Here is a 19,817-nt window from a genome sequence, read left to right as displayed (position 1 = left end):
CATCGCTCTCCACCTGGAAGGGCAGGGACTTGTCGACCGCGTGCATCGTGGCCTTGGCGATATCCGCCTTGGCGATGCTCCATTCTGGGAGCAGCTACAGGAGGCCACACATCTTTGCTCAATAAAGCCTCGATTATTCACTACTCTCGTCTTTGTAGTAATTGATAGTGCATCACTGCGTGTACCGGTTGATGGTCTGACTGTAGTCAATGACCATCCTGTGCTTCTCCCCAGTCTTCACCACCACTACTTGAGCTCTCCAGGGACTGTTGCTGGCATCCATGATCCCCTCCCGCAGAAGCCATTGGACCTCCGACCTGATGAATGTCCTGTCCTGGACACTGTAGCGTCTGCTCCTAGTGGCGACGGGTTTGCAGTCCGGATTGAGGTTCACAAACAGTGAAGGTGGATTGACCTTAAGGGTTGTGAGGCCGCAGACAGTGAGTGGGGCAGGGGTCCGCCAAATTTAAAGTAAGGCTTTGGAGATGGCATTGAAAATCCAGGCCGAGCAACAGGGCAGCGCAGAGGTGGGGGAGGACGTAGAGCCTGAAGTTGCTGAACTCTATGCCCTGGACGGTGAGGGTCGCGATACAGTACCCCCGGATTTTAACGAAATGGGATCCGGAGGCCAGAGAGATTTTCTGCGTGACGGGGTGTACCGGGAGGGAGCAGCGCCTTACCGTAGTGGGGTGGATGAAACTCTCTGTGCTCCCGGAGTCAAAGAGGCAGGTCGTCTCATGCCCGTTGATCTTCACCATCTTCATAGCGGTTGCGAGGTTGCGGGGCCGGGACTGATCCAGGGTGATGGAGGTGAGCTGCGGAAGATTTGGGGAGAATCTGGACTGATCAGCGGTGGCGAAGGTAGTAGTAGCCGGCGAACGGCCAGGCGAGCAAGCGTACAGAAGTGCGGTCCAAAATGGCGCCGAAGGTGGCGGCACCCACGGGGCGCACATGGCGGGCGGCATCAAAGATGGCGGCGCCCAAGGGCCGCACGTGGCTTGCGGTGTAGAAGATGGCGGCGCCCACAGGCCGCACAAGGCTTGCGGAGGAGAAGATGGCGGCGCCCCTGGGTCACACGTGGGGCGTGTAGAAATGCCGGGCCTGGAGACAGCGGCGACCAACCGGGCCTGGCAAACGGAAACGAAGTGTCCTTTCTTCCCACACCCGTTGCAGGTCGCGCTGTGCCCCGGGCAGCGCTACCTTGGGAGTTTGCTTTGTCCACAAAAATAACACTTGGACCCCCCATAGTTGGCTGGCTGCCACGCGGCGCAGGCTTGCGGTGAGCTGGAGTCGGCAGCTGGTGGGGCCCACGATGCCCACGAGGGTGTAGGACTCCAGGTTACGGGAGGCCACTTCTAGTGAATTTGCAAGCTGCCTAGTCTCCGCAAGATCGAGCTTACCCCCTTCCAGTAGTCGCTGGCGAACGTACGTAGACTGCTTGCCCGTAACATAAGCGTCTCTGATTAAAAGTTCAGTGTGGACTTCCGGTTGCGGCGATGACCAGCTAAGCCGCACGTTTCGGCGGCTCCAGCTCGAACGGACCTTCGGGCTCTTTTAAGAGCCCCAACGGGGAATTTTTTCGGGACGAAACCCGGTGTGGGGTGAGACAACAGGGAGTCCCCCCCAACGAAAAAGAAAAATATCGGCGGCGGCGGCCAGATCGCGAAGAATCCTCGAGGACAGGGGTAGAAGGAAAAAGGAGCAAGATGGCGGCGGAGAGAGCCCAGGCGACATGGGGGCCGGACCAAGATGAATTTTTGAGACGGTGTGTGGAGCTGCTTAAGAAGGAGGTGCTGGCCCCGATGCTACAAGCAATTGAGGGGCTTAAGGAGGCACAAAAGACCCAGGAGGTGGAGCTCCGCGTGGTGGAGCAGAAGGTGACGGACAACGAGGACGAGATCCTGGGCCTGGCGGTCAAAACGCAGACGCACGAGGCGCTCCACAAAAAGTGCATTGAAAGGATTGAAGCCCTAGAAAACAGATCACGGAGAAAGAACCTTCGGATCCTGGGTCTCCCCGAGGGAGTGGAAGGAGCGGACGGCGGGGCTTACGTGAGCACGATGCTACGCTCGCTAATGGGAGCTGAGGCCCCCTCGGGCCCCTTGGAAGTGGAAGGGGCCCATCGGGTCCCTGCGAGGAGACCAAAGGCGGGAGAACCACCTAGGGCGACGATCGTGCGATTTCATCGCTTCAATGACAGAGAGGTGGTTCTGAGATGGGCCAAAAAGGTACAAAGTAGTAGATGGGAGAATGCGGTGGTACGGGTGTACCAGGATTGGAGTGCGGAGGTGGTGAGAAGGAGGGCGAGTTTTAATCGAGCCAAGGAGGTGCTACACAAGAAGAAGGTGAAGTTCGGGATGTTGCAGCCGGCGCGACTGTGGATCACGCACCAGGAGAGGCATCACTACTTCGAAACGGCGGAAGAAGCATGGACCTTCATTAAAAACGAGAAACTGGACCAGAACTGAGGGACTGATGTTGGAGGGGAAACGACAATGCTGATGTATATAGAGATGTAAATTGGGGAGGGGGGGACACTAAGAAATGTGGGCGCCGGTGGAGGGGAAGAAGAGACATAGGCGGGGGATGGGGAATGGGAGTGGGGCGGCAGAGGGAGCTGCGCCACAAGGGGCGGGACAGCTAGAGAGAACACGGGGTTTATTGTTCTTGTTCCCGCGCCAGAAAGATGATGGCGGGAAGATAGGCGCAAGGTAGATGGGAGTTCCCCACACGGGGGGGTAAAGGAGAGAGCGGGAGAAGACGGGGTCAGTTGAAGTCAGCTGACTTTCGGAAGCAATATGGGGGGAGTAATCATGCTAGATGGGGATCTAGTGGGGGGGGGGGGGAGAGGATAACTGGGTTGCTGCTGCAGAGATCGAAGAGGAACTGGTAAAAGAAAGGGTGGTCGGGGCGGGAATGCGCCGCCTGGGGAACGGGTGGGTGCACGGAACCGGGACGTGGGACTGGCCTAGAGAGGGTGATGGCTAGTCGACAGGGGAGGGGGGCAGGCAGTCCCCCAGTTCGGCTGATCACGTGGAACGTGAGAGGCCTAAATGGGCCGATTAAAAGGGCCCGAGTGTTCGCGCACTTGAAAGGACTGAGGGCAGACGTGGCCATGCTTCAGGAGATGCACCTGAAGGTGGCGGACCAAGTTAGGTTAAGGAAAGGATGGGTGGGACAGGTGTTCCACTCAGGGTTGGATGCAAAGAACAGAGGGGTGGCCATACTGGTGGGGAAACGGGTGTCATTCGAAGCTAGGAACATTGTAGCAGACAGCGGAGGCAGATATGTGATGGTGAGTGGCAGACTGGAGGGAATGGAGGTCGTGTTGGTTAACGTATATGCCCTGAATTGGGATGATGCGGGATTTATGAAGCGGATGCTGGGACGTATCCCGGACCTGGAGGTAGGAAACCTGATAATGGGGGGGGACTTCAACACCGTGTTGGACCCAGGGTTAGGTAGATCTAGATCTAGGACCGGAAGAAGGCCGGCAGCGGCCAAGGTGCTTAGGGGGTTTATGGACCAAATGGGGGGAGTGGATCCGTGGCGATTTGTTAGGCCGATGGCCAAAGAGTTCTCCTTCTTCTCCCATGTTCACAAGGTGTACTCCCGGATAGATTTCTTTGTTTTGGGAAGGTCACTGATCTCGAGGGTGGAAGGAACTGAGTACTCAGCCATAGCTGTTCCAGATCATGCCCCACACTGGGTGGACCTGGAACTAGGAGAGGAGAGGGAGCAGCGTCCACTCTGGCGACTGGATGTGGGATTACTGGATGCCCCTGATTGGGGCAGCACGGTAGCCTTGTGGATAGCACAATTGCTTCACAGCTCCAGGGTCCCAGGTTCGATTCCCGGCTTGGGTCACTGTCTGTGCGGAGTCTGCACATCCTCCCCGTGTGTGCGTGGGTTTCCTCAGGGTGCTCCAGTTTCCTCCCACAGTCCAAAGATGTGCAGGTTAGGTGGATTGGCCATGACAAATTGCCCTTAGTGTCCAAAATTGCCCTTAGTGTTGGGTTGGGTGGGGTTACTGGGTTATGGAGATAGGGTGGAGGTGTTGACCTTGGGTAGGGTGCTCTTTCCAAGAGCCTGTGCAGACTCGATGGGCCGAATGGCCTCCTTGTGCACTGTAAATTCTATGATTCTATGATACTGGCGGATGAGGGAGTCTGCGGAAGGGTGCGGGGATGTATCGAAAGATACCTGGAGGCCAATGACGACGGGGAGGTCCGAGTGGGAGTAGTATGGGAAGCACTAAAGGCGGTGGTCAGAGGAGAGCTGATCTCCATCAGGGCCCACAAGGGGAAAATAGAGGCCAAGGAAAGGGAAAGACTACTGGGGGAGATTTTGACGGTAGATAAAGAATACGCGGAGGCCCCGGAGGAAGGACTATCCAGGGAGAGGCGACGACTCCAGACGGAGTTCGACCTGTTGACCACAAGGAGGGCGGAGGCACAGTGGAGGAAGGCACAGGGGATGAGATATGAATATGGGGAAAAGGCGAGTCGCCTGTTGACCCATCAGCTGCGAAAGAGGACAGCGGCGAGGGAGATAGGGGGAATTAGGGATGAAAAGGGAGCTACGGTGCGGAGAGCAGGGAAGATAAACGAGGTGTTTAAGACCTTTTACGAGAGACTATAGAGGTCCCAACCCCCGGAGGGAAAAGAGGAGATGCGGCAGTTTTTGGACCAATTAAGGTTCCCGAGGGTGGAGGAGCAGGAGGTGGAAGGCCTGGGGGCGCCAATTGGGGTGGACGAGGTTACCAAGGGGCTGGGGAACATGCAGGCAGTGAAGGCCCCGGGACCAGATGTGTTCCCGGTGGAATTCTATAGAAAATATGTGGACTTGTTGGCCCCGCTGCTGGTAAGGACCTTTAACGAGGCCAGAGAAGGGGGGACCCTACCGCCGACAATGTCGGAGGCGACGATATCGCTAATCTTGAAGCGGGATAAAGATCCGCTGAAGTGCGTGTCCTATAGGCCTATCTCACTGCTAAATGTGGACGCCAAGTTGCTAGCAAAGGTGCTGGCAACGAGGATGGAGGACTGTGTCCCGGGGGTGGTGCACGAAGACCAGACAGGGTTCGTAAAGGGGAGACAACTAAATGTCAACGTGCTATTAGGGGTGATAATGATGCCCCCAGCAGAGGGGGAGGCAGAGATAGTGGCAGCAATGGATGCAGAGAAGGCATTTGATAGGGTGGAGTGGGAGTATCTATGGGAGGTGCTGAGGAGGTTCGGGTTCGGGGACGGGTTTGTCAGCTGGGTTAAACTCCTCTATGGGGCCCCAACGGCAAGTGTGGTCACAGGTCGGCAAAGGTCGGAGTATTTTCGACTACACAGGGGAACAAGACAGGGATGCCCGTTGTCCCCATTACTGTTCGCGTTGGCAATTGAACCACTGGCCATAGCGCTGAGAGACTCCAGAAAATGGAGAGGGGTGATTAGAGGGGGAGAGGAACACCGAGTGTCACTCTACGCGGATGACCTACTGCTGTATGTGACAGACTCAGTGGGGGGGATGACAGAGGTCATGCAGATATTGAGGGAGTTTGGAGATTTCTCGGGATATCGGCTTAACATGGGAAAGAGTGAGCTTTTTGTGATACACCCTGGGGTGATACACCAGAGTAGAGGGATAGATGGCCTACCGCGAAGGAGAGTGGAAAGAAACTTCCGATACCTGGGGATTCAGATAGCCAGGAGCTGGGGAACCTTACACAGACTCAATCTGACACGACTGGTGGAACAAATGGAAGAGGATTTCAAAAGGTGGGACATGCAGCCGCTGTCACTGGCGGGCAGAGTGCAGGCAATTAAGATGATGGTCCTCCCAAGGTTCCTATTTGTGTTCCAATGTCTCCCTATACTGATCACTAAGGCCTTCTTTAAAAAAATAGATAGGAGCTTCACGAGTTTTGTGTGGGCAGGGAAGGTCCTGAGGGTAAGGAGGGGGTTCCTACAACGTAGCAGAGACAGAGAGGGACTGGCATTGCCGAATTTGGGCGACTACTACTGGGCTGCCAATGTGGCGATGATTCGTAAATGGATGATAGAGGGAGAGGGAGCGGCGTGGAAAAGGTTGGAGATGAAGTCCTGCAAAGGGACGAGTTTAAAAGCGCTGGTGACGGCGCCACTACCGCTCTCACCAAAGAAATTTACCACAAACCCAGTGGTGGCGGCAACATTAAGTATCTGGGGGCAATGGAGGCAACAGAGGGGTGTGCTGGGAGCCTCGGTGTGGTCCCCGATCAGGAACAACCATAGGCTTGCCCCAGGGAGGCTGGACGGAGGATTCCAGAGCTGGCACCGGGTAGGAATCAGGAGAGTGGGAGATTTATTTATAGACGGGACGTTTGCGAGCTTGGGAGAGCTTGTGGAAAAGTATGAGCTGCCCCGGGGAAATTTCTTTAGATATATGCAGGTGAGAGCGTTCACGAAACAACTGGTGAGAGAATTTCCACTGCTCCCGACACAAGGGATCCAGGACAGGGTGCTTTCGGGGGTGTGGGTCGGGGAGGGCAAAGTGTCAGAGATATACCGGGAGATGAGAGAAGAGGGGGAGGAGTTGGTGGGCGAACTGAAGGGAAAATGGGAAGAAGAGCTCGGGGAGGAGATTGAGGAGGGTTTGTGGGCTGATGCCCTAAGCAGGGTAAATTCCTCTTCCTCGTGTGCCAGGCTTAGCCTGATCCAATTTAAGGTGCTGCATAGAGCACACATAACGGGAGCAAGGTTGAGCAGGTTCTTCGGAGTGGAGGACAAGTGTGGGAGGTGCGGGGGAAGCAACATGGGAAAGAGTGAGCTTTTTGTGATACACCCTGGGGTGATACACCAGAGTAGAGGGATAGATGGCCTACCGCGAAGGAGAGTGGAAAGAAACTTGGAAGAACCAAGTTTTGGTTGTGTCCGGCACTGGAGGGGTATTGGAGGGGAGTGACGGGAGTGATCTCGAAGGTGGTGAAGGTCCGGGTCAAGCCAGGCTGGGGGTTAGCTACATTTGGAGTAGCGGATGAGCCGGGAGTGCAGGAGGCGAAAGAGGCCGATGTCGTGGCCTTTGCGTCCCTAGTAGCCCGGCGTAGGATTTTACTCATGTGGAAGGAAGCGAAACCCCCCGGACTGGAGGCCTGGATAAACGATATGGCGGGGTTCATAAAACTAGAGCAGATGAAGTTTGCGCTGAGAGGATCGGCTCAACGGTTCACCAGACGGTGGAAACCGTTCCTCGACTACCTAGCGGAACGTTAGAGGGAAGACAGATGGCCAGCAGCAGCAACCCGGGGGGGGGGGGGGGGGGGGGGGAGGGGGGGTAAATTGTTTGGGTTTTGGGAGGGGGAGAGGGGGCGGGGGGGAGTATTACTTCATGTTATTTGGTTAGTTTACCATGTTAGTTACACAATGTTATATTGCAGTTATCATATTACTTTTATTTTTATTTCTTTGATTTGTAAGGGAAAAAATTGTGTTTGAAAACTTTAATAAAATATATTTAATTTAAAAAAAAGTTCAGTGTGTTGGACTGCCGAAACTGCCTGGCAGTCACAGTTCCGACCGAGGATATGTAGGGCCCGCAAGAAATCGTCCAGAGTCTCCCTGGGGAGTTGCCGTCTCGTGGCCAGGAGGTGCCTGGAGTACACTTGGTTCACTGGTTTAATGTAGTGTCCCTTTAGGAGCGTCATCGCTTCTGAGTAGGTGGGCGCATCCCGGATGAGGGGGAAAATTTCAGGGCTCACCCGCGAGTAGAGGACTTGGAGCTTCTGTGAGTCCGAGGGTTCTTCAGTGGCTGCTCTGAGGTAGCCTTCAAAGCAGGCTAGCCAGTGGTCGAACGTAGGCGTGGCGTTGGCTGCATGAGGGCTCAGCTGCAGGCGATCAGGCTTGATTAGGAGATCCATCTTTTAAAATCTTGTGCAATAAATTGATGTACCGTCAATTACCACGAGACGAGAATGGTGAAACAATCGAAGCTTTATTGCACAAGATGTTGTGCCTTCCGCAGCTGGAACCAGAATGGAATCAGCGCAGGAGAGCATACACTTTTATACACCGCCTGCTGGGCGGAGCCAGCAGGCAGGGATTTACCGTTGTACCTGTAATATACGGGCAGTGCCGTAATACATACAATATACCACTAGTGGTGACTACCACAGTTGGGGAATCTGGTGCAGTACAGGCCCAAACTTTCTTTGTGGCGTCTACATCCACCTGGCCCCACAAGGAAAGGTTCTTTCTGAAACTTACCAGTTTGACACTCTTTTGCCTCCTTATCTCTTCCTCCTATCTACCCGACTCAGATTACCTGTTAAAGCAGTAGCTGGGGCCCAATGACCTCACAAGCCGCAATCTGCATAATTTAAAGAAAGACCATGCTGATTTTAGTAATCCTTGTCCCTTGCTCGGAAGAGCAAGTCTTTGAGTTCAGTGTCCCAGATAATTTTAACTGTCTATATGTATATATTACTTATTGCACACATGCACATGTATGTAACATATGCACTGAGATAGGACCTATTGATTCTGAATCACGGCAGTTTGAGAAGAAAATAAATATAATCTGGAGGGGACAATGCTCATACCTTGATAATATGACCATGTACCAATATCTTCCACTGATTCATCTTATTCAAATGAGGGATAAGTGTTACTATAGGTGCGATCATGTGCCCGCACTCGCTGTCTGTGGGATTGACAGCAAGGGTGGAAAATCTCACGAGTCAGGAAATGCGATTCTTGCCGGAGAGATCGCATTTCCCGATTATCCCCACCCCTCGCTGGTGGCAGCATGAGATTCATGCCCACAAAGGGCAGGACCGTAATTGTAATACATTTGAATGCATTTAAATGCTATTAGTGCCCCCCCCCCGTCAAATGAACACCCCTCACTAAATATTCATACGTCACCGACATTTACACCGGGTTTCACCAGGCATGAGGCAATCGAGGAGATCCCTCTGGAGATGCAGAATTAGCATTCCGGGGGGGGGGGGGGGGGGGGGGGGGGGGAAGAAGGTCATGCCCATGCAGTTCCCTGGCAATACCCCCTAGCACTGGTTGGCACTGCCTCAGCAGCGGTTGGCACTGCCAACCTAGCAGTCCCAACATGTGCCGGGGCAGTGCCAGGGGCAGACCCTAGTGGGAACCCTATGGGGGAGGGTATACTGATTTGTGGTGGGCAAGGATGAGTGTGGACACTGGGGAGTGGTTGTTAGTTATATTTCTGCGGTGTTAGTGAAGGATTGTAATGCTGTTTTTTGGGGAGGTGAGGAGATATGTCAGCAAGGATTGTTTGGGGCGTGTGGGAAGAGCCTGCCATATCTCCATGGTGGGGGTTGGGAACTGTTATGCTGCAGTGCTGATTGGGGCGCTCATTAAAGATGGCACACCGATCTCTTTGAAGCCGATTCCCAGCTCTATGAGGCTCCTCCCCGCCAGAGTGACGGCGTAAACCACGCTCACACATTTTCTTTTGGCAAAGAGACTAAAGATTCCATGAGATAACTGGTCTGGGCAACTGGAGAGTTACGTGCGGGTTTTCTGTCTAAACCTGACACTTTGGTAGAGTATGCCCTGTACATGAAAACTAATTGCCAACAATTTTTAAAAAAACCAAACTTCCCTAAACAGGAAGTTTCGACAGGGAGCATTCAAATTGAAATGTGCAACAGTCACACTAGAATTCACATTAGAAGTACTTCCAACTAGTTCACTATTATAGTTATCCATGAAACTCATATTTTAATTTTCCACCTAATTTTCAGTTACATTTAGTATTTTTCTGTTAATGAAATGAGTTATAGCATAATGATCTTGCATGATAAATCATAGTCACACATCTTCCTTTGTGACTTTTCTACTCAGCATTATTTGAAGGGAGTATTTATCCAGGAACTAATTCTCATATAAAGACCAATCTAATCAGCATTAGGTTATATATCTTCTACTAGACCTTTTTGTCCAAATAAAAATGATTGTCTTCTTACCTTCAGAAAGATGCAACACCATCAGTCTCACCATTTCCGCACCAGCTTTTATACGAAGTGCCAAGCTTTGAAGAAAAAGTAATGCAGTGTGTTTCTTTTTCGAACCAGAGCAAATTCCAAACTTAGTCACATCGTTGTCACTGTACAAAACCACGTCTTCAATGAAACTGCGTTCATATCCAGTAATGGCACCGATCACCTCAAGATAATTGATACTTTCTTCATCACTTTGTAGCCTGCAGACAGGGTCTTTAAAAGTATGTGGATTTTTCTGATTAGGAATTGTGTCCAATTCCAGACTTCTGTTCGCAGTTGGAGATTCTCCTTGTGGCTCCTTCAGGGAGGATTTGCTCATGGGAACCTTATCACTTCCATTTGATGATTGGAATAGTTCTGCCGCTGTCCCTTGTCCAGAAAGTAATTTTCTCTCACAAACGGACTCGCTGTTCTCAGAGCAGTTTTCACGTGCATCTGCTGAATGGAGATCTGGAGAGTCGTGTGGCTGGTTGATGGCTGATTCCCCCACGCTTTCATGTTCTTTCCTACTGTTCTGTTTTACAGGAAGACCGCAAATGAGCAGGACGAATAAGTGAAAAAACGCAAAAATTGAAACAGCTTCCATGATTGATCTGGCCTTGTTGAGGAGTGAAGGATGTAATGCAAGAGTTGGCTTTGTCTTGGTGGAGATGAGCCTTGACGATTGTGTTACATTAAAGCTGCTGAAGGAGTGTTTAGTAGATATTTTTAGAACAGAAGCAGACCTTGTATTTTCTTTCACGGGTATCACTCAATGGAAAATGTGCCAAAAAGTTCTGGATCAACATTCCTTTTTATGCTACAAAATTAGCCGCATTGGAATTTTGTTACATTGAAAGGGTGGGACGAACAAGGAAATTATAGCCAGATTTGAATATAATATGGTTGACTGCATCATTACTTAATGCCTGAGGAGTAAACCCCGGGACACAGTAATGCTCTTTTCAAGGTAGTGCTGGAAATTCGCTTGTATCAAACTGACAGGTTTTAGGTTTTGGCTGACACAAAGGCCAGGGGGCAGGGGGCCTATAGCAAGGCCACAAGAAAATAAACCCCCAAGGAAAGGCTGAGAACAGGATAGGATGAGGGGAGAAGAAAAGGGGGGAGGCCAAATGCCAAAGAGGGCGGGGGGGGGGGCACCGCCCACATGTAAATAGCAGATATCTGCCCATTGCACAGTGAAAGACCCAGGAAAGAATCCTGAAACAACAGATGAAGTGGGGGGGGGTTGTTCCAAGGGGAGGGAGGGGAGGGGGGATTGGCACAAAGGAAAATGACGTGTACATTGTAACCAGCGCATTTATCCTTATTGTGTATAAAATGTAAAATGTAAAAACTTCAATAAAAACAATTTTTAAAAAAGGTTTTATGTTTCGATTCCGCACTACAATCTGGGCTAGGTTTTCCAGAATCGCAATGTAATACAACACCCAAATCACAGAATCCCTACAATGCAGGAGGAGGCCATTTGGCCTACCCTCCACCTACCCTCTGAAAGAGCACTCGACCTAGGCCCAATCCCATCATCCTATCCCCGAAACCCCTTTGGGCATTAAGGGGCAGTTTAGCATGGCCAATGCTCATAACCTTTATTATTAATAAGAAGAAGAATCTTTATTCGTGTCATAAGTAGGCTTACATTAACATTGCAATGAAGTTACTGTGAAAATCCCCTAGTCGTCACACTCTGGCGCCTGTTCGGGTACACAGAGGGAGAATTCAGAACGTCTACTTCACCTAACAACACGTCTTTCAGGACTTGTGGGAGGAAGCCGGGGCACCCGGAGGAAACCCACGCAGGCTCGGGAAGAAGGTGCAAACTCCACACAGACAGTCACCCGATGCCGGAATCAAACCCAGGTCCCTGGTGCTGTGAGGCAGCAGTGCTAACCACCATGTCACTGTGCCACCCTTAATACTTTGCAAGACAGCATCTTTGATGATGTTATCAGCTGCCAACGTCTGAACTCAATATTTTTCAGCAAAAACTAGAAGGCAGAAAAATGAAAATGGAGAGGAGAAATGTGGTATTGTACGTATTGTTTGCATAGATATTCAACGACAAACATGATTGGTTTTAAAAATTCATTCATGGAATGTGGGGGTTGCTGGCTGGGCCAGCATTTATTGCCCACCCCTACTTCCCATTGAACTGAATAGCTTGCTAGGCCATTTCAGAGGGTTCTTTAAGAATCAACCGCATTGCTGTGGGTCTGGAGTCACATGTAGGCCAGATTGGATAAGGACGGCAGATTTCCCTCTCTAAAGGACATGAGTGTGAGGTGGCACGGTGGCGCAGTGGTTAGCACTGCTGCCTCATGGCAACAGGACCCGGGTTTGATCCTGGCCCCGGGTCACTGTCCGTGTGGAGTTTGCCCATTTTCCCCGTGTCTGCGTGGGCCTCACCCCCCCCCCCCCCCCCCCGCCGCCGCCCCCCCCCCCCCCCCTCCCCCACCCCAACCCAAAGATGTGCAGAGTAGGTGGATTGGCCACACTACATCACTACATTGGCCCTTAATTGGAAAAAAAGAATTGGGTACTCTAAATTTATTTTTTAAAAGGACGTTAGTGAACCAGATGGTTAGAGCCCCGGTTTCCATAAGAGTTTCATTCTACTTGCAGATAACAGCAAAATATGGTCAATATAATGAAGGATCGTCCATCTTATTATTGATTGGTATGAATTCCTCCTATGAATCTCAACAAAATGAATCTTAAAAGAAAGAAATCTTAAATGTATACCAGGCGATGGCTATCTCCTACAACAGAGGATGTAACCATCGCCCCTTGATATTCACTGGCATTATCATTGCTGAATCCCTCACAACCAACATCCTGGGGGTTACCATTTATCAAAAACTGAACTGGACTAGCCATATTAATACTGTGGCTACCAGGGTAGATCAAAGGTTAGGAATCCTACGGCGAGTATCTCACCTCCTGACCCCCCAAAGCCTGTCCACCATCTACAAGGCACAAGTCAGGAGTGTAATGGAATACTCTCCACTTGCCTGGATGAGTGCAGCTCCAACAACATTCAAAAGGCTCGACACCATCCAGAACAAAGCAGCCGCTTGATTGCTACCCCTTCCACAAACATACAAGCTTCCTTAGACAGCACCTTCCAAACCCACGACCACTACCATGTAGAAGGGCAAGAGTAGCAGATACCTGGGCGCTCCATCACTTGGAGGTTCCCCTCCAAGTCACTCACCACCCTGACGTGGAAATACATCGCCATTCCTTCACTGTTGCTGAGGCAAAATCCTGGAACTCCCTTGCTAACAGCACAGTGGGTGTACCTACCACCTCGAGGCCTGCAGCAGTTCAAGAAGGTAACTCACCACCACCGTCTGAAGGGCAACTAGGGATGGGCAATAAATGCTGGCCTAACCAGCGACGCCCACATCCCGTAAATGAATTTTAAAAAATATTTAAAACTTGCATGATTTAACACAACTTTTGATCATGCTCCTGGGCAGCAAGCCAAGATACTACAAAGTCTGCGATCCTGTTAGACCTACTTCCCTGTTTGTTGTTTTCTTGCAAGATCACACCTGAAATGTTAACTCTGTTTCTCTCTCCATGGATGCTACCAGTCTGGCAGTGCATTTCCAAGCATTTTCGGTGTATCTCCCTGTTTGCTGGCTCTGTCACAAGTTGTGTGAGGGCCATGTGAGTTGCATAGAGCAACACAACTCACACTGCCACATCGTCCTAACTGTGGGGAAGGTGTTCCCACCTCCCTCCATCACAAACATGTGGATTAAGCGTTCGTGAGCCTACAACTAGGAAATTACCAGGAAATCCAAACCCCATTTCTGGAGATTCAAATTACTTCTCTCTCCATTTCCCATCAATCCCACAATAAAGCTGGGCACAATGTAAGACAAAGAGTCTTTGTTATCTCCAGGTTCAAATAGTTCCTCTTCAACACTTTCCGCTCTAGTTTCCTCAACCCATCCTCAATGAACTGCAACTCATTCATAATCTGCCATCTATATCTTATCCGCTATGATGTCCCAGTTCTCTATCACTCTAGTCTTAGCTAATTCCCATTGGCTCCCATCCCTGAAATGCAAACGTTTTCACCTCTGCAATCCTCTCTAACTCTACATGCCCCCAATGCATGCCTTCTGTTCTTTTAACTCTCTGTCTTTGTTTGCACCTGATCCCCCACCACACTCGGGATCTTTAATGAAAGGTCTTCAGCAATTTAGCGATTATGAGAATTTGCAAGCAGCTACAATTGCCTGGATTACAGGGAGTCCTAATTGACTGAGTCTGGTTAATAGCTAAATATCATGCTAAAGATCCTAGACTAACTGTGAGCAATGTCACAGGAAAGATACATTGTATATTGGTTTATATATTGGTGTACTTGTGTATATTGTTTTGAATACATCTATAACCAGAGGGTACATGACAGTAGAGTCTTGCATTCTCAGGCAACTATGGAAGGGAACAGTCATTGGTGGATGCAGAGGCACCCTCTTAGCCTTTCTGGAAGCCCTATTGGGTCATTTATACTTCTGTATGAGGGGCATGAACAGAGTGGATAGTCAGAAGCTTTTTCCCAGTGTGGAAGAATCAATTACCAAGAGACATAGGTTTAAGGTGCGAGGGGCAAAGTTTGGAGGAGATGTACGAGGGAAGATTTTACACAGAGGGAACTCGCTGTCGGAGGTGGTGGTGGAAGCAGGAATGATAGTGACGTTTAGGGGCGTCCTGATAAATACATGAATAGGATAGGAACAGAGGGATACGGATCCCGGAAGTGTAGAATGTTTTAGGTTAGACGGGCAGCATGATCGGCGCAGGCTTGGAGGGCCGAAGGGCCTGTTCCTGTGCTGTACTTTTCTCTGTTCACCCAGTAGAAGATGCTCTTGTGCTTTAATTTACTTTAGGGGGAGTTACCTAAAGGCAAGGGTTGGTGATGTTGCAGCAATGAATATGTGTGTCTTTTGATCCTGAGATGAGTTTCCAACCTCATATTCAGACCACTCTGAGTCCGCCTGTTCCCACCTTCATAACATTGCTCGACTTCAACCATGTCTCAGCTCATCTCGTGCTGAAACCCTCACCTATGCCTTTAGACTTGACTATTTCAACACATTCCTGATGGTCTCACACTTTGTTGCTCTTGTGTTAACTCACATCAAGTTGCCCCTATGTTTGCTGGCCTACGTTGGTACCTATTCAAGTAACATTTTGATTTTGATAAAAGCAAATTACTGCGGATGCTGGAATCTGAAACAAAAGAGAAAATGCGGGAAAATCTCAGCAGGTCTGGCAGCATCTGTAGGGAGAGACAAGAGCTAACGTTTCGAGTCCGATGGCTCTTTGTCAAAGCATTTTGATTTTACATTTTGGTTTTACATTTTGATTTTAAAACTCTCATCCTTGTTTGAAAAGCCCTCCAGAACCTTGAACCTCCCAGTCACTGTAATCTCCTCCAACCCCATAAACTTCACAGATATCTGACTCCTCTATTGCTGGTCGCTTATGCATTCCTAATTATAATTGTTCTATCATTGGCAGCCGTGCGTTCAGTTGCCTGGGCCAAAAGCTCGGAAGCTCTTTCATACATCTCGTTTGCCCTCAAATTCACTTTCTTTCTTGAAGACACTTCTTAAAACCTACCCCTTTGTTATGCTTCTGGTCATCTGACCTAATCTCTTTTGTGGTTCAGTGGCGTGCCTTCTTTTATAATGCTGCAGTGAAGCACCTTGGAATTGTGTTGTTACTTTACATGTGCTAAACAAATTTAAGCTGTTATGGTGTTCATAGAACTTGCAATGCAGAAGGAGGCCATTCGCCCCATCGAGTACATGGTACATGGAAAGATCACCCTATCCCCGTTACCCAATAACCCCATCTAACCTTTTTGAACACTAAGGGCAATTTAGCATGGCCAATCCACCAAACCTGCACATCTTTGGACTGTGGGAGGAAAGCGGAGCACCCGGACGCAGTCACGGGGAGAACGTGCAGACTCCACACAGAGAGTGACCCAAGCTGGGAATCGAACCTGCGGCCCTGGAGCTGCAAAGCAACTGCGCTAACCACTGTGCTACCATTCCACCCACTTTACCGTGTTGTTGTCTACAGCAAAGCAACACAGCTCCTTCTGTCCAAGAAGTCAGGAGGTGGAAAGGAAGTGGAAGATAGGGAGCAGGTTAACAGGCTAGTTAGTGTCAGTCTTGCCAATAGAGCTTGCTTGCTATGCTTTGGTGACAGATAATTTAGTGATTATAATTCTGGAATGATGGGGGGGTGGGGGTGGTTATTAATGGAAGCTGAATCCAGGGCACCAAGTGGAAGCATTAAGACATGGAAGGTATCAAGAATGGAAACCTGGAACACTTCAGTAGTTGTTGTGTCGGGATGAGAGGAAAGACAATTGCAAAAGATATATTGGGTTGGATAGGAGTGGGATCAAATGTGATCAGAATCAAGGAGATGAACCAGAGAGGAGAGATTGTAAAGGGAGATGTGTGTTAAATGTTGTGGCAATATCAAGGGATAGCTCGCCAGGTGCTGTGGGCAGGTGGAATGAACTCGAACAAGTGGAAACAAAAATTTGTGTTCTGAGGATCTCACTCAGGGATTTACAAATGAAAGGGAAGTTGCAACTATGTTGGTAATGATTGGAAGGTTCGGAGAAAGCTTTTGGGGAAGGAGTGGTGGTAGCTTTGAAGGTCAAGTACAGAGACTGAGGAAAGGAAGACATTGGGTGCATTTACAGGCTAACTTTGGCAATATAGGAAAGCAGTTTCACTGCAAATAAGGACTGATATATTTGATCAAAGCAAAATACTGCAGATGCTGGAAATCTGGAATAAAAACTAAATGCTGGAAGTACTCAGCAAGTCCGGCAGTCTGTAGAGAGAAACAGAGTAAAATGTTTCAGATCAGAACAGATGCTATCAGCCGTATGGAGTGTTTCCAGTATTTTCAGTCGTCTCTCCCCCGATCTGCTGTTGGAATATAAAATTCCCAAGCTCTTTGGGATTGCGGGGGTCATTGCAGCATTCTGTGATTCACCTGGTTCAATTATGTAAAATATCTCTTAAAGTGGAGACTTTACAGTGGCTAGAGCAGGTGATAGGAGCTGAGCAGATGAACCTGACGTGGGAAACATTGAATGACAACATGGGAGAGAACGGGCAGCAGGCATCCCCCCAGACGGTCAAAAGGCAATGGAAGAGATAGCTGTGGCGGTCAAACCCCGAGGACCTGATGCAGTGTCATAAGAAGTTCGATGATCTCATTTGCAGTCAAGGGCGTTTCTGGATGAATGCAGCTCCGCCGCAAATACTCAGAAAGCTGGGCACCATCCAAGACAAAGCAGCTCACTTGATTGGCACCCCATCCATCACCTTATACCTTCGCTCATTCCACCAGCAGCGTAGAGCGGCTGCTGTATCCACCCTCTTCAAGATATACTGCAGCAGCTCACCAAGGCTCCTTCAACAGCACCTTCCAAACCTGCAACTTTTGCCACTTCTAAAGGAATGGGCAGAATACCCGCAAGAACACCATCTGCAAATTCCCCTCCAAACCCCACTCAGAACTACTTTTGTCATTTCTTCATTGGTTCAAAAACCTAGATCTCTCTTCCCAATAGCACCGTGGGTATACCTACACCACATGGTCTGCAGCAATTCCAAGGTGGTTCCGCAGAAGCAGAGAGAGCAATTAGAGATGGGCACAACACTCACACTTCATGAACATTAAAAAGAAAATCACCAGTAAGCATTTTGATAATAGTTTCATCCAAAGGCAGTACTTTTCTGCAGTGTTCTGGCAAGACGTAGCAACAATGGAAAGTGTCATGGTCAGAATGTATGTATTCCCTTTATTGCCCATGTTTGGTATGCAAGTGATGTGACTTTCCTTACCCTTGGAGAGTGTAAGCCAATGAATAATTAGCACCAAGCTTTTGTGAGTTTAAGAATACAGGTTATTTATTCTCACTTATCCTGAATCAAACACATCACACACATACAACGCTTAGATACAAATGAAGGTAATATACCGTTACAGATCATTATGATCTTAGTCTTCAACCTACGCTCCCAAGAAGCAGGCCTGTCATTTCTCTGAAGTTCAAGTGAGGGATTGGTAAAGGATTCTCATTAGACTGTGGGGTTTCATGTCGTCGAATTTCTAGGTTGGTTCTCAGGTGAACTTTAACAAGAATGCGGGGAATCCTTCTCCAGGTGGAATCTCTCGCTTTCAAGGTATTGGAATTAACTCAATGACTTTCAGTGTAACCCTGTCTGCAAAGTCCTATTCCAAATAAGGGGCTAGTGTTCATGTTGCTTACACATCCTGAGCGCGATTCTCCGCTCCCGCGCCGGTTGGGAGAATCGCCTGGGTCGCCAAATTTTCCGGCGACGCCGGTCCGACACCCTCCCACGATTCACGGAAACGGCCAGATCGGCACAATCGCGTTTTGCGCGGCGCGGTACAGTGAATCGCCCGAGACAGCCAAAATGGCGATTCACCGGTACACCCACGATTCTCTGGCCCGGATGGGCCGAGTGGCCTGCCCAAAACGGCGGGTTCCCCCTGGCGCCGTCCACATCTGGTCGCTGCCGGCGGGAACAGCGCGGGAACGCTGGGGGGGGGGGGGCAGCCTGCGGGGGGATCCTGCACCGGGGGGGGGGGGGGGCCTCAAATGGGGCCAACCCGCGCATGCGCAGGTGACGCCAGCCGCGTCATGTATGCGGCACCGCCTTTACGCGGCGCCAAGGCCTGGCACGCGTAAATGACGCGGTGCCGCTCCTAGCCCATCATCAGGCCCTGAATCGGTCGGGATAGGGGCCGTTTCGCGCCGCCGTGAACCTCGACGGCGCGAACACTCTGCCTCCATTTCGGAGAATCCCACCCTCTGTGTTGTTTAACGTCTTGAGAGTTGAGATGGTCAATGTTTTTGTGTTTCAATGACCCAAATTGATAGCACCTATTGAATTAGTTTCAGGAAAGGGCATTGATTCAACATCAATCTGGAATATTCCCACTCGAGACAGGGGAGATGCTTAATCCATCAAAGAAATCAAGAAGCCATCTTTTTTCCCCACCACTTATGTGCATATTTTAAATATAAAAATGAGTTCAGAATATATTGAGGCATGACCAAAGGAAAAAGTCAACATCGGTGTATCCACTATAATCTGATTACTAAAAGATGTCCCAAACCAAAGCTACTACTGTTAGTGAGAACAAAGAACTCCAGCTCTCCAAGATGACATGGGAAATGATCTTTCAGAGCCTGCACTGTTATCAGAGTAGTAACATAGCAAAGTGGATTGCAGGGGCACTTGGATTTAAAGAGAAAGACGCAGAATACAATTTTGTTAACAGGTCATGTTGTTTCCATAAATAACCGTTCGGATTTTAATTGTAACTTTTGGCACATGCAATTATAGATGAAAAAGTCAATTTCATAAAACATCTGAAGTATAAAAGTTGAAAAAAATGTTTGCCAACATGTTGAATTCCCCTCCCCACAAAAATTAAGCTTCGATGCTGCAATATTGTGCTGCTGATGCAGACCCAAATCCATTATGAAAAGGAGTCCAGTCTAATTTTTTTAATATAACAAACATGCCCCCAAGCTAAATTTACGAATTTAAAGTATATGAACGATGGAAAAGTACCTATCGGAATATATTTATACATTTGCAATCCAATTCAACATTAGTTTTAAATGGACTGGACCGGGAGTTGAGACAATTCTTAAAAGACGATGGACACGATCTAATGGCTACACTGCGCTGCGTGCTGTGGTCGGAAAGTG

At 49.5% G+C, this 19,817-nt stretch overlaps 1 protein-coding gene and 1 long non-coding RNA gene across 2 annotated transcripts in view; one reads left to right on the top strand and one right to left on the bottom strand.

The window, feature by feature from the left end:
- Window positions 1-10,678, bottom strand: part of amh (anti-Mullerian hormone) — a 57,615-nt gene extending 46,937 nt beyond the window's left edge. Inside the window, exon 1 of the mRNA XM_072482462.1 lies at window positions 9,974-10,678. Within this exon, the coding sequence (XP_072338563.1) occupies window positions 9,974-10,595 (622 nt within the window). The 5' untranslated portion in view covers window positions 10,596-10,678. The remainder of the gene's footprint in view (window positions 1-9,973) is intronic.
- LOC140395082 (uncharacterized) overlaps window positions 1-19,817 on the top strand; it is a 44,296-nt gene that overhangs the window by 15,631 nt on the left and 8,848 nt on the right. The window lies entirely within an intron of this gene.

The sequence above is a fragment of the Scyliorhinus torazame genome, chromosome 18 (assembly GCF_047496885.1).
Source record: "Scyliorhinus torazame isolate Kashiwa2021f chromosome 18, sScyTor2.1, whole genome shotgun sequence".
Taxonomy (NCBI): domain Eukaryota; kingdom Metazoa; phylum Chordata; class Chondrichthyes; order Carcharhiniformes; family Scyliorhinidae; genus Scyliorhinus; species Scyliorhinus torazame.
This window is presented reverse-complemented; position numbering and strand designations above follow the sequence as displayed.